This window comes from Eucalyptus grandis, chromosome 2 (genome assembly GCF_016545825.1).
Source record: "Eucalyptus grandis isolate ANBG69807.140 chromosome 2, ASM1654582v1, whole genome shotgun sequence".
NCBI classification, from domain to species: domain Eukaryota; kingdom Viridiplantae; phylum Streptophyta; class Magnoliopsida; order Myrtales; family Myrtaceae; genus Eucalyptus; species Eucalyptus grandis.
The window spans coordinates 56,660,650-56,672,892 of NC_052613.1; the positions used below are offsets into that span (position 1 = coordinate 56,660,650).

General features: G+C 44.6%; 2 protein-coding genes across 2 annotated transcripts; one reads left to right on the forward strand and one right to left on the reverse strand.

The window, feature by feature from the left end:
- The first annotated feature begins 57 nt into the window (after window positions 1-57).
- LOC104434055 (ultraviolet-B receptor UVR8) lies at window positions 58-2,614 on the forward strand. The gene is made up of 4 exons (XM_010047007.3): window positions 58-590; window positions 966-1,182; window positions 1,321-1,639; window positions 1,841-2,614. The coding sequence occupies exons 1-4, from the start codon at window positions 82-84 to the stop codon at window positions 2,323-2,325; spliced, it is 1,530 nt and encodes a 509-aa protein (XP_010045309.2). The 5' UTR covers window positions 58-81; the 3' UTR covers window positions 2,326-2,614.
- Window positions 2,615-4,443: 1,829 nt separating this feature from the next.
- Window positions 4,444-6,610, reverse strand: LOC104434056 (protein NUCLEAR FUSION DEFECTIVE 4). Its single transcript, XM_010047008.3, has one exon. The coding sequence runs from the start codon at window positions 6,498-6,500 to the stop codon at window positions 4,701-4,703; it is 1,800 nt and encodes a 599-aa protein (XP_010045310.2). The 5' UTR covers window positions 6,501-6,610; the 3' UTR covers window positions 4,444-4,700.
- Between the last annotated feature and the right edge of the window lie 5,633 nt (window positions 6,611-12,243).

A 12,243-nucleotide genomic window follows, 5' to 3' on the forward strand; every position in this document is an offset into this window, starting at 1 on the left:
TTACTAGGGGAAGCGCCAAAAGAAAAAATTGAAACTTTCGGGCAGTTGGTGCCGCAGCGTTCTCGCCGTCCGGACCGGAGGATGTCTGTCTGTATTCCGAATAAACCGAGCCCAACTTTGAGGAAGATGGGTTGTGGTGGCGGATGCAGTAAATGGGCCGGGGCCGACAGAACTCAAGGTATCGCTCTTCGCTGCGGTGACAACGTAGGTAAAACTCGATTTTTTTTTCTCTCTCCAGATGTCAGTCAATTCCCACGTAATTGCGAGATGCTGTTGCGGCGAAGGGCCTGTCCCCTCTCGGGTCTCTACGGCGGCCGCGCGTGGAGGTGCATGAGCACCGGCGCGAGCGCGGCGGTGATGAGCTTCGGTGACGGAACCCACGGAGCTCTCGGCCTGCCGTCGTCGCTCACCGGCGTCGGCATCGGCGGCGACCACGCGTACGAGCCCACCAAAGTCCCCAACCTGCCCTCCGACGTGATTAGCGTGAGCGCGGGTCACTACCACTCGCTCGCCGTCACTTCTCAGGGCCGTCTCTGGGCTTGGGGCCGCAACCATGAATTCCAACTTGGACGCGATCCTCTTTCTTTAAGGTCGTTTTTCTTTCATGTTCTCGCCGTTGATAGGACTTTTTCTTGACTTCTGTGCATCTTTAATGTGCGTAATGTGTACGATGTCTGATTTAATTTCGGATTTGGATCCAACTATGCAAATTGTACTTATGAATATCATGCTTCGTAAGAATGGCCATTTGATTTGTAAGTAGTTATAAAGATTTTCATGGCTAGGTGATTAAGGTGAAGAATATGCTGGACTTATTGCCTCCCAACCTCTGCCTTTGCCTTTTTGTCTCGAGTTTGCGTCTTTATAATAGTAGCTTGAACTTTCAATGGGTGCTTGGTGTTGCAAATGGGTTGATTTTTTTCTGCTTTTGTGGTAACTTCCTAACTCTATGTGATGGTGGTCAGGCAGTCGTGGAACGAGCCCAGGAGAGTGCATGGCTTGGAAGAGGTGATGGTTAAGGCTTCATTTGCTTCTGGTGTTGTATCAGCGGCCATTGGAGACGATGGCTCTTTGTGGGTTTGGGGGAAGTCTAAGCGTGGACAGCTAGGTCTTGGGAAAGATGTCACCGAGGCTGTCAAACCTTCTAGAGTAGATTCACTTGCTGGAGAGAAGATAGTTCAGGTGTGATTGTGTTCTTAAGGTAGGAAAGTATATGTCCCCATGGCTAGACCAGAGATTTGAGCATGTCACTCTCATATTATGTGAAGTAATATCATTGATATTGTTATGAAAAACTTCATGGGTGCTCTCTATTCTCAGGTTTCATTTGGTTGGGGACATGCTCTAGCAAGGACAGAGGATGGAAAATTATTTGGCTGGGGCTATTCAGCTGATGGTAGGTTAGGAAAGATTGGAGGAATGGTGGAGATGTCTCCGTTGGAATCTACTGTAAGTATGTCTGCCAATGAAATACAGGGTCCAAGTTCAGCCAAAGAAGTTGCAGAGAAGTGGGTTTTAGAAGGCATGGAGAAGGAGAAAGATATGCCAATATTATGGGAACCTTGTTTAGTAGAAGAACTGATCGGTGTTGAAGTTTTGGACATTGCATGTGGGCTTGACCATTCCTTAGTTCTTTGCAGTAAGTAGAAGTTATACTCATTTTTCTCCTCTTAAATACATTTCTCCTCTTAAATACATTGAGCTTAGGATGAGCCAACGGTTAAGCACAAATTACTGAGTGAGGATGGCCTCTGCCCACTGGCTCAAAAGTTAGCTTCACTTGGTTGTTATCCACATTCTCCAATTTAAATGAATGTTGGTCTTGGATGGTGTCTAACAGGTAAGGGTGCCCTTTTAAGCGGTGGAAGCAACATATATGGTCAGCTGGGCAGAGCAAGTCAAGACTTAGGCATCCTGCCGGTTGATATTCCTTCACATCCCATATCGATAGCATCAGGTCTGGGCCATTCTCTAGCAATTTGCAAGGATGCATCATTGGATGCCTCAGAATCCTCAAAAAAAGTTGTATCCTGGGGATGGAATCAAAACTCTCAGCTTGGTAGGCCAGGGCCTGAGAACCTTCCACTGGTGGTCGATGGATTAGCAGGGGAATGTCCAGTGTCAGTTTCGGGAGGGCGTGTACATTCTGTTGCTCTCACGTCCAAGAGAGAGGTATGGGTATGGGGCTGTGGCAGAAATGGAAGACTTGGATTGAGAAGTTCCATTGACGAGCCTGACCCAACATTATTAGACTCTTTAGAAGGTCTGGAAGTTCTACAGGCTGTGTCAGGTTTTGATCATAGTCTGGTTCTTGTAGCTGAATGATTTATAGTTTGAATGAGTAGCTTAATAACTTGGCTTGTAGTTTCTGTCTTGTCCTGCTCAGCGCCTCTGCTATGGAATTGGCTAGCTTACTTGTTACCTATAAGAGCAGGAAGTTGCATCGTGAGAATTTACACCTTAGCATGTATGATTAAAAATTATGAAAGGCTTTTTGTTTGTTTCTATTCCAGATGTCAATATCGGGAATTATTTGTACTGCAGACGTTGTCTCTCTTTGAATTCCTGATCTTCAAGACAAGAAGAGTGAATAGACAAAGAAAATTCGTGTAAACCATTTGCATTTGGTATTGGAAATGAATTCCTAATTGCTAGTTCTTTTTAGCTTTCATTGCTTGATCAGTAGTGGCAAGTTCACAGAGAAGACTGCTGTCGCCACCCTTGTGTTAGAATTATATAAAATTGACTTTTGAAGATTCGAGCACGTTGGTTGCTCAGCTCCAGATTTTGTTGTTAAAATTCTTCAAAAGGCCTTGAGTAAGTATGGTGGGTGTCAGAAAAAAGAAGAAAACGAACCGGTGTGTGAGTGTTTGTGAATGTGTTTAGTGTTTGTGAAAATTGAAGAGCAAAAAGTGTACGAGCATTTAATGAAGAAGACCTACTCAAGAAGAAGACACAGAATGCAAACAAAGTCTTTGAAGAAAGTCTCCAGGATCGATACGCTTCTTCTTCTGCATTTATTGATATTGTGTTGTTTCTTCTTTCTGCTTTATCGTCAGAAGGAGTGTGGAAGACTCCATGTATCCGTTACGTGCGAGTGTTGTAAATTGGCAGAGGCCAACAGAAAGTATTCTAAGAACTATTTCTCCCTCCAACTAGTGCCTCGTTCTAAATTTCCAGAATTGCCATTATTTATTTATTTTTTTGTTCCAACACGTTGATCGGATACTGTGGCCACAGATGCTCAGTGAATCTTGATGCTTGCATATCCATTACTCGCGGTGGTACACTACACATTTTGCTTTCACATGCATGCTCTTCCATGCAGAAAGTGCTCGAGTCCATTCCAAGCTGAAAGAAAATTCTCGAGACTCTAAATTCTTTTGTTAGCAAGCACATTTGGTCTGTGCTTGGTGCGGCTGTGATATATCCCTTCCATTCCGAATCGCTCTAGCGTTGAAGAGGGGAACCGTCGTCACGGGTTAATGGGTACTACTTGAGTTTGAATCCGTCTTACGCCAAGCATGAGATCTGATTTGAAGGGGACACGAGAAAAGGGTGGACGCAAAACTGATGATGGGAGAGCAATGTTTAATGCGTTCAGTGCATCAGTTTGTGGAATCATGGAAATGACATCGAGTGCCAATGAGATGATTTTACGCCTATTCCTATGCTCGAAACGGGCGCACACGTAAAGCGCACATGAACACAGGATGACGGGGAGTGAATATAGAAATAACTGCAGATTGTCTGCCATAGGTAATCGCGAAATTAACCAATCACGACACTTGGGGATCCGGATAGCACTAACTTCAATACCACTTTTGTCTTGAAACTGGAGGGAACGAGTAGATAGCGATCGACGATTCAAAAGACGGGTTAGATTCTTATCACGTCGACAAAGACTTTCTTCGGATGGTGATCTGTTTTTTGTCTTATTGAATGGTTTTCGATGGACGGTCCTCGTGACGGTAAAGCAGGGACCTTCTTAGATTGCTGTGTCAAGCAGACAAAAAGAGAATTCAGATAAGATGGGCCGCTAACTTCCAACGTTAGGTGTAGTCTTGGGGAGAGAGAAGCAGCCAATAAAACCAAAGGAGCCAAACCCGTGATTCAGTGCAACAGCTAAGAATTTTTAAAACAGGCTGCTGATAGAAAAAGCTCATCTACTTCTTGGCATGCCCACATGCAATAGTCGTCAAAGTCAAGTCAATGATGGGGTTATTGTTACTATAATCGCAATTTGAATTTGCTAGGACATTGAATATTTGAGTCGAGCTCGAGTGGTGTTGCCAACGAAGCTCGATTCCGGCACTTCGCTGTAGTATCACCACACAGATCAAGACTGCTACAGGTTGCACTTGGGACAGGTTGTATTGTGAAGCAGTGAAAGAACTTGCTTCTTCAGGAATTTGTACAGTTACGCTTGATCAAAACAATGACTCAACACCAAAATATATCAAGTTCATACTAGCTTTCTTCCACAAGAATTCATCATGATTTCCACTCTTTCAGACCAACCGTTGGTAAATCCAGACTCGAGTCGTTGGCCTCGACACGATTCAGTCGAATGCTGTGTAAAAGGAGCAAACAAAAAGAAAGCAACTTGAATCGAATTCTTGATTTTTTATGCTTTGAATTTTATAACCTTTGACAGTATTACAATCTACAAGTCCCCTAATTTCCCAGATAAATCCCAATTAAGCAGCTGCATTTGTTCTTTCAGAGCTTGACTTGTTGCCGGCAATGCGCACGTCCTTCTTCACCGGCGACGCGTCCAATTTTCCCTCCGGAGACTCCGGAGACTCCTCGACACCATCTCTGAACTTCTCGTATATGTCACCCCTGTAGAACTCTCTGGTCCTCACCACCAGCATCAGCGAAACCAGAGCACCGAACAGGGTCACCAATGCCAGGATTATGAAGGACAGCCTGTAACAGTGCCTCCCGATGCAGGTCAGCTCCTTCACCGAGTCCCGGCTGAGCCCCTTCCTCGCGAGCTCCTTCAGCGCCTCCCGGTCGTAGAGCATCCCGGTCACCTTCACGTTCAGGATGTACGAACCGAGGGGGCTGGCCAATTGCCCGCAATTGAACAACGTAGAGTAGTACTTGAGCCCGAACAGCTCCGAGATGATGGCGAAGAGCAGCGGCAGTTGCGCCCCAAAGGAGAAGCCGATGATGACGGACGCGACGTAGAGCGACCCGGAGGAGGGGAAGGCGATGAGGAGGTGGCCCACGCAGGACAACAGGAGGACGAGGGTCATCATCAGGGGCCGCGGGAACTTGTACCGGACGAGGAGGCTCTCGGAGACGAAACCCGAGAAGACCCGCCCGAAGTAGTTCCATATGCTCACGAGCGAGACGAAGGTGCTGGTAATTCGGGCCTCGTACCCGAGCGACTCCCCGATCTGCCCCAGGTTGTCCACCGCCGTCAGGCTCGACCCGAGCCCGCAGAGCGTGGCGAGGAACAGGATCAGCATGTCGACGCTGAGGAGCGCCTGCAAGATCGTGTAGTCCTCTCCTCGGGCCGGCGGCTTGAAGATGCTGGAGTGCCACGGCACATGGGCCGGCGCCACGAGCTCGACCGATTTCGACTCCGAGGCCTCCAAACTCTGGATTTTCACTGCCAAACCAGGATTCGGGGGGCTACCATTCTTGAGATTCTGCTTCCTCCAGAGGGCTAATTCCTCGCCGATGATAATGAGCAGGGGAACGAACAGGAGCGCGCACACCACAGTGGCGCTCGCCGCGTAAGCCGCTTTAGGAAAGGCGAACTGCTTCTGCAGAATCGTCATGACCATGAGGAACAGAGCAAGAGCGATCGAGAGGTACAGGAACTTATAGAACACCCGCTGCTCGTCCCTCTGCCTCGGAACGCCTTCCATCGTCCGGATCGTGTACACGAACAGCACCGAGATCGCGGCGGGCAGCCAGGCGATCAGCAGGATCAGGGACTTGGAGTCGTTGCCGTAGATGGCCAGGTACATCTGGGTCATGACCGCGCCGCTCAGGCCGACGAACCCTTTCAGGAGGCCTAGCATCACGCCCCGCCCCTCCGGGAAGTTCTTGACGCAGGTGACGAGGGCGCCGGTGTTGGCGAAGTTCTGGGAGTTGGCGCCGATGCAGATGTAGATGCACATTTGCCAGACGGCGGGGCGGGCGATCTTGCCGGTGACGACGAGCCAGATGAGGAAGTAGCCGGCGAAGTTCATGGCGGAGCCGGTGAGGAGGACGAACCAGGTCGGGGTGACCTCGGCGATGAGGCCGGAGAGGACGCCGACGTTGGCGCCGAGGTCCTTGAAGAAGCCGAGCAGGTTGAGGGTGGTCTGGTCGTAGCCCAGGGTCGACTTGATCTGCTTGGAGTAGATGCCGAACAGGTAGGTGGCTCCGGCGCCGAACATGACGAGGAAGGAGGCGAACACCGTGAACCACCGCCCCTGGAGCAGGTGGGCCACGAACCGCAGCGCCTCGGGGCCGGCCGGTCCCGGCTTGTCGGCCATCGGTGCCGGAGTTGGTTTTCGAAATGAAGTGATGGAGAGAGAGTGATGATTTTATTTGGAAATGCAGAGCTTGCTTTCCATTACCAATATAAAACGGATGTGATGTTCACATCTCTGTCTCTTATCTTATTATATAGTGAACAAAATGTAACTTCGCTCGCGCACCACATTACGACGTCGTGACGCGATGCGATCACGAAAATTGCTGCAATTTACCCTAAGCTCTCGGATAAGGTTACTTTTGTGGTTCGTGATGATTTTGACGCTTGCGATGATACTGAGAATGGACATATATAAATGACAGTTTTAAGACATCTATCTCCATAGATGTCTGTAGCAAAAGGATAAAGAGATGGAGGGCCAAAGCTTTTTCAGATAAAAGGGTTTGAGCTCCCCGACCGGCTTGCCCGAGCTCTCATTTCGGCAACACAGATATCTCTCGGGGGAGCAAGGCGATTCCGTCCACGTGATTTCCAAAATTTCTATCTGAATCTCCAAATTTTTTTTTTTTTTCCCCGAATCGAAGTTGCGATGGCTCGAGCTTGAGAAGAAGATAATGACTAATGAAGAATAACCCACGTAAATCCTGAGAAGAAATACAGACTTTGTCCTTTTATCCCGACATTTTCGCCCTCGGGAAGAGCTCTTTTTAACTTTAATCCTTCACAAGTTGGGTCAAAACGGAAATCCTCGATGAAGAAATAGCCGCTGATGTTGCCGTTGGAATAGGCTTTGGGAAGTCATGAGGTGCAAGTCGACCGGCGAGTTCGGACTCTTGTACTAGACTAAATTTGTATAATTCAACGATCCGTCACTTTTCAAATCCTTATTTGAAAATAAATTAATATTCTGAAAAATTCCAAATTAGTACTCATGTAATAAATTTATCTGAAATTAATTTTTTTACTATAAAAAACCCCAACTGATATACTCGTGATAAATTTATCAGCACAGATAATAAAATAACCCTAAATTGATATATTTGTGATAAATTTACTCCAAATTAATTTATTCAAGCGTCAAAAACCCCAAACCGATATATTTATAACAAATATACCCTCTGTTAAATTATATTATTATCACAAAAAATCATAAAAATTGTATAATTGTAATAAACGGAGAATAAAATCACAAATATACTACTGTCACGTGCCATTCAACTTAGTGAAATTTAACGGAAATTAATGGAGGATAAATGTATCACAACTATATTAGTTTTGGCTAAATTTGTCAAATGTGTACCAGTTTTGGATTTTTTGTGGTAAAAAAATTAATCACAAAAAAAAAAAATTAGTCGAAGTAAAAATTATATATATATATATCCGTTTGGAGTTTTTTTTGAAAATTTCTACAAAAGGGGAAAAATCAAAAACAGAAATAGAAAAATCGTGCATCAATCATTTTAACTAATATCGCAATCCATCTTTTTCTAAGTGGCACGGCGTAGAATTTGAAGATCTCAACCTTTTTTTTGGTAAAATACAAAGTGTGAATTAAGTGAAATTGAATCGTTGCTTTTTGTAGTTTTCCCGATTTGGGATTTGAGGATTAGGATAAGATCAAAGGAAGGTCACGGGAGCCTCGCGTCGAATCTCTTTGACATGGGGAGAATTTGTGTTCGCGTCTAGAAGTGGCCGTATAGAGACCATTCGGGAAGGAGCCGACCAGTGTCGAATGTTTACGAAAGAGCAATCAGATAATTTTGGAAAGAGGAATCGGGGTCTAGGACTAATTCTATTTAGTATGTAAATTCGATTCTGACCATCAAAAGGGTGAAAATCGACTTAAGACTTCGCCTAACTGGGGGTTCCCTCGCTTCAAATCACGCCCGATCATGGGCTTGATTGTCTATAGCAGTTCGCGCCGAATGAGCTTGAAGATGATTTTGGACTAGCTTAATGAGACTGAAATCCGCACTTCTAGTGGAAACCCTAGCATAGCTCATGAACCGAAAATGAATTGGATACTGGAGTCAAATAGATTAAGTTCGATACGTACACGTTGGGGCTCATATCACCCGGTTCGATAAGAGCTCTCATCAAAAGCAGTGGAGAGCTGCTCAGCTTGTTCTCATATAACAAATTAGTCATTGCTCGAGAGAAGCCGACTTAGTACTAGATTGGGCCATCAATGCCCAAAGTCGAAAAGTCTTTTTTCTCACGATTAGGTTTCAAATCCTCTTATTCTTGCACTTTCGTGTAATGAAATACCATGGCTTTTGCCAAGCAAAAAGAAGAATACAAAAATCCAATGGTTCTGCATGAAAATCACTCGAATCAATTGAACCCAGTGTCAAAGTGACTCCTCTTTTTTTTCTTTGGTGGGTCAAATTCTAAGTACCAAAAGGCCAGTTTTGAAGCCAGTTTTTAATTTATTTCAATTTTTCACACGGAGCTCTTTTGGCAACTGACTAATTTCCATCGAGTGGCACGATTTTCGCCAGCGGAAGGTGAGATCTATTGAATTTGTTGGCGCTTTGACTGCTGGGGTTTACTTTGGGTGAGCGTGAACCGGCAGAAACAGTGGTCTCGCCAATGGAGAATGACCATGAGTCCCTTTGGGTCGTGTGATTTTGACGTTTTTCTAATGTTTTGTCGTTCGAAAAGTCGTGCTTGCTTCAGTTCCCCCAACCGTTGCCGTTTGGTCAGTGACTGGTGACTTGATCTCAACTTTGCCCCGTGATTGGTTAAAGTTGAGGAAGTCTCGTTCCGCAATTCCCCTCTTGAAGCAGCAAATGACGGAAATTTACCAAAATTATATTCCTAAACTTATTATATTTACGTCAATTCAATTCTAAATCTTTTATTTATGCTATTCAATTCTAAATATTTGATAATTCTTTAATATAATCATTTGGATTAATTCCAACCAGAGAATATTGACGTGACGGTCCAGTCAATATTAGTAGTTCTACGAGGCATATCGAAATTGAAGTGAATAATTTTTAATTTTTTTTTTAATCTTTTTTTTTTCCTTTGGTCAGAGAGGGTCCAATGAGTGTCACCCTCACTTGGGTAAGGCAATCCTCTCACTGCCAAGGCGAGGCTGCCCTCAATGGCCACAAGCGAGGGAGGCTATCCCTCAACTAGGCAACCTCCGTCGAATGGGCCCTCTCTAGGTATCATTGGTGGCTAACCATCACTTGAATTGACCATCGATGAAAGGAAAGAAAAAATAAAAATAGAATAAATAGAAAAAGTTTAAAAAATGTATCCACATCAAGCCTAGTATGTCACATAGGATGGCTAGCCTTGACTAAACCATTACGCCAGTGTTTCTCGATAAAAATTAGAAGGGAAAGACTATATTAGAAAATTGTCAAAATGTTACAAATAAAAAGTTAATGATCGAATCAGCATAAGTGCGATAAGTATAAGAATTTTTTTGTAATCCTCCCATTAATGACTGTTAGAATCTATTTGTTTAACTGTGAATTTGTCAAGATTATTCTAACATGACTCGCCATATATTAAACCCAAGGCCCACCGCAGCCGCATCAAGCGTGCAACTGCTTAAGCAAATCCGATGCTATCTATCCAAACCTTGTCGCGCTACTTATTCCGCCTTCTCTTTTATTTTGGGGGATAAATAGTATGAGAACTTCGTCGCACTACGGTTGTGTGCAGAATTATAGAGTTTTTGTTTTTTTCATTTTTTTGGTCGGAAGACTTATAGCTGGATTATCCGCAGCAGTAATGCCAGTTCTAGGAATTGCGATCACGTACATTTTAGGAGAAGAACCCAAAGAGACACTTGGATCTTTCCAATCGTTCAAGCGGAAGCGAACAGCAACAGTTCCAAATCGGATCTCTTCCCTGGAGGATCGCGAACAGACACGCCAGTCTACCGTATCAACCTCACCGTCCCAAAAAGCTGCTGCATCAAGGACACGCCACGGGTCGCACAGGACAACGTTGTCGATCCTACGGCGCAGCACGGGGCACTTGTCGCGCCCCCGTGATCATATTCGCGTTGAAAAAAGAGAGGCAAATGATAACAATGATGACGGCAATCATCCATGCCCACCACCGGCCGAGTGCGGAGTTTTACGCAGAGGGGGGCCCTTAGCCCTTTTGCGATCATGGCGTGCCTGACCCCAGAGAAAAAGCCTTCCTCGACTGCCTTCCCTAAATGTTAGATTCACATGGTCCTTTTAGGTTGGTTTCCTAGTGCGCGTTGTGGACCTGGACAACCACCATTTTTTGGTAATGGAAAGAGGACTTTTGTGCAGTGCTAATAGCCCAATTATGGAATGGAGAAGGGGGAAATTATGGTAATCGACGACTGAACTTTTGGATCCGGGGTCGTGTTCCAGAAGGGTATTGCATTTTTATAAAAATATCGACAGTCATGGCTGGTGAATGGCAAAATCGGAGTAGATGACGGGTTGGTAGGTGATTCTCATGGTGCCATTACAAGAAGAGTTCACGTCATTTCCCTTTCTGGAGCACGGGAATTATGTTTCTTTAAAAAAAAAAAAAAAAGAGGTATGGATGGAGTAAGTCTTGCTCCGAATAATGGTTTGCCCCGCAAGAGATGTTGCAACTCCCACTTCATCATCGCGTCAATATCAACCCTTGGCAAAGCCATAGTTCGACAAAGTCCGGTGGATTTTGGCATCCGTTCATATTTCGTGTGTACAATCGCCAGATTTTTCTTTATATGATGTTAGCTATATAGGTGGCAAAATCATGGGTCAAGGACCCATATTATAATTTATATTTACACAATCGAAACTTACTGAGGTTATTTCCGTTCAACTCTTTTACCCTCTAGGGAGCAGAAGACCAGAGCATGTGACTTGAAAATACGTTTCTTTCCAACTTGGTCAACCACAATTTTCACATTGTTTAATGGAGTTCCGAATGATTAGGTTGTCGAGAACAGCTACAAGTGCTCATGAAAATGGCGATGGAAGAACGGCAACATCCACCTCCAACTCCAATTATAAAAGAGGAGTGGCTAGTGATCTGCCGTCTTGGATGGGCCGCGAAATGGACGGGGCCGTGTTAGCAATTTCACTAGGCACGAATGATGCTGGCCTTGCTTTACTTGCGACTAGGGCTTTTCATAGTGGATCGATTCTCTTCGGTGAACCATAATTTCATTGACGTAAGTATCGGTAAATTATCAACATTATGAAAAAAGAAGTCCTATTCCCTAATTCCTGCTGATTTTTTTTTTCCGATTAAGTTTGATTTCAGTTTCTTTTTTTTTTGGGGGGCAAATTCATGAATCTAGTTTCAGTTTCTCAGAAATGTTGTGGATGAGTTTGAGACGAAATTAACATCGAAAGTGACTAAAGGGAGGTGAAATGAAATGAAAACCTAGGGAAGTATTTTTATTATGTCCACCATCGATATAAATACTCTTTTACACATTTGCTCTTAGATGGTTGCCGTGTGGGACGATTTAAAGAACATTTGAGTAAATCCACTCAATCTATTTCAGGGGTAATTAAAATCTCTATTCCATTCTTTTCCATCCATTTCCTTTCTGACATAAATATCTCAGGATATTTGATGCCGGATGGAACTCTAACTTCAAGCTCGGAAGAAATTGCAAAGCAAAGAGCCTCGTAAAAACACCTGTGTGGGACTTGTTAGTGGTTCCGGCAGCCGAAACACTATCAGAAGACGGCGGGCGAGCCTCGTGAAGTTTCGAGTTCTTCCTTTTGGAATTGGGCTCGATTGGATTAGTCAGCACTCTTCAAGAAGCTTGCTTATGGTATTTGATGGACAAT

Bases quoted from the DNA above. Each gene is read 5' to 3' on its own strand.
- LOC104434055 (XM_010047007.3), top strand. From the start codon at position 82: ATGTCTGTCTGTATTCCGAATAAACCGAGCCCAACTTTGAGGAAGATG. The intron at 591-965 runs GTCGTTTTTCTT...GATGGTGGTCAG, and splicing joins CGCGATCCTCTTTCTTTAAG to GCAGTCGTGGAACGAGCCCA. The intron at 1,183-1,320 runs GTGTGATTGTGT...CTCTATTCTCAG, and splicing joins CTGGAGAGAAGATAGTTCAG to GTTTCATTTGGTTGGGGACA.
- LOC104434056 (XM_010047008.3), bottom strand. From the start codon at position 6,500: ATGGCCGACAAGCCGGGACCGGCCGGCCCCGAGGCGCTGCGGTTCGTG.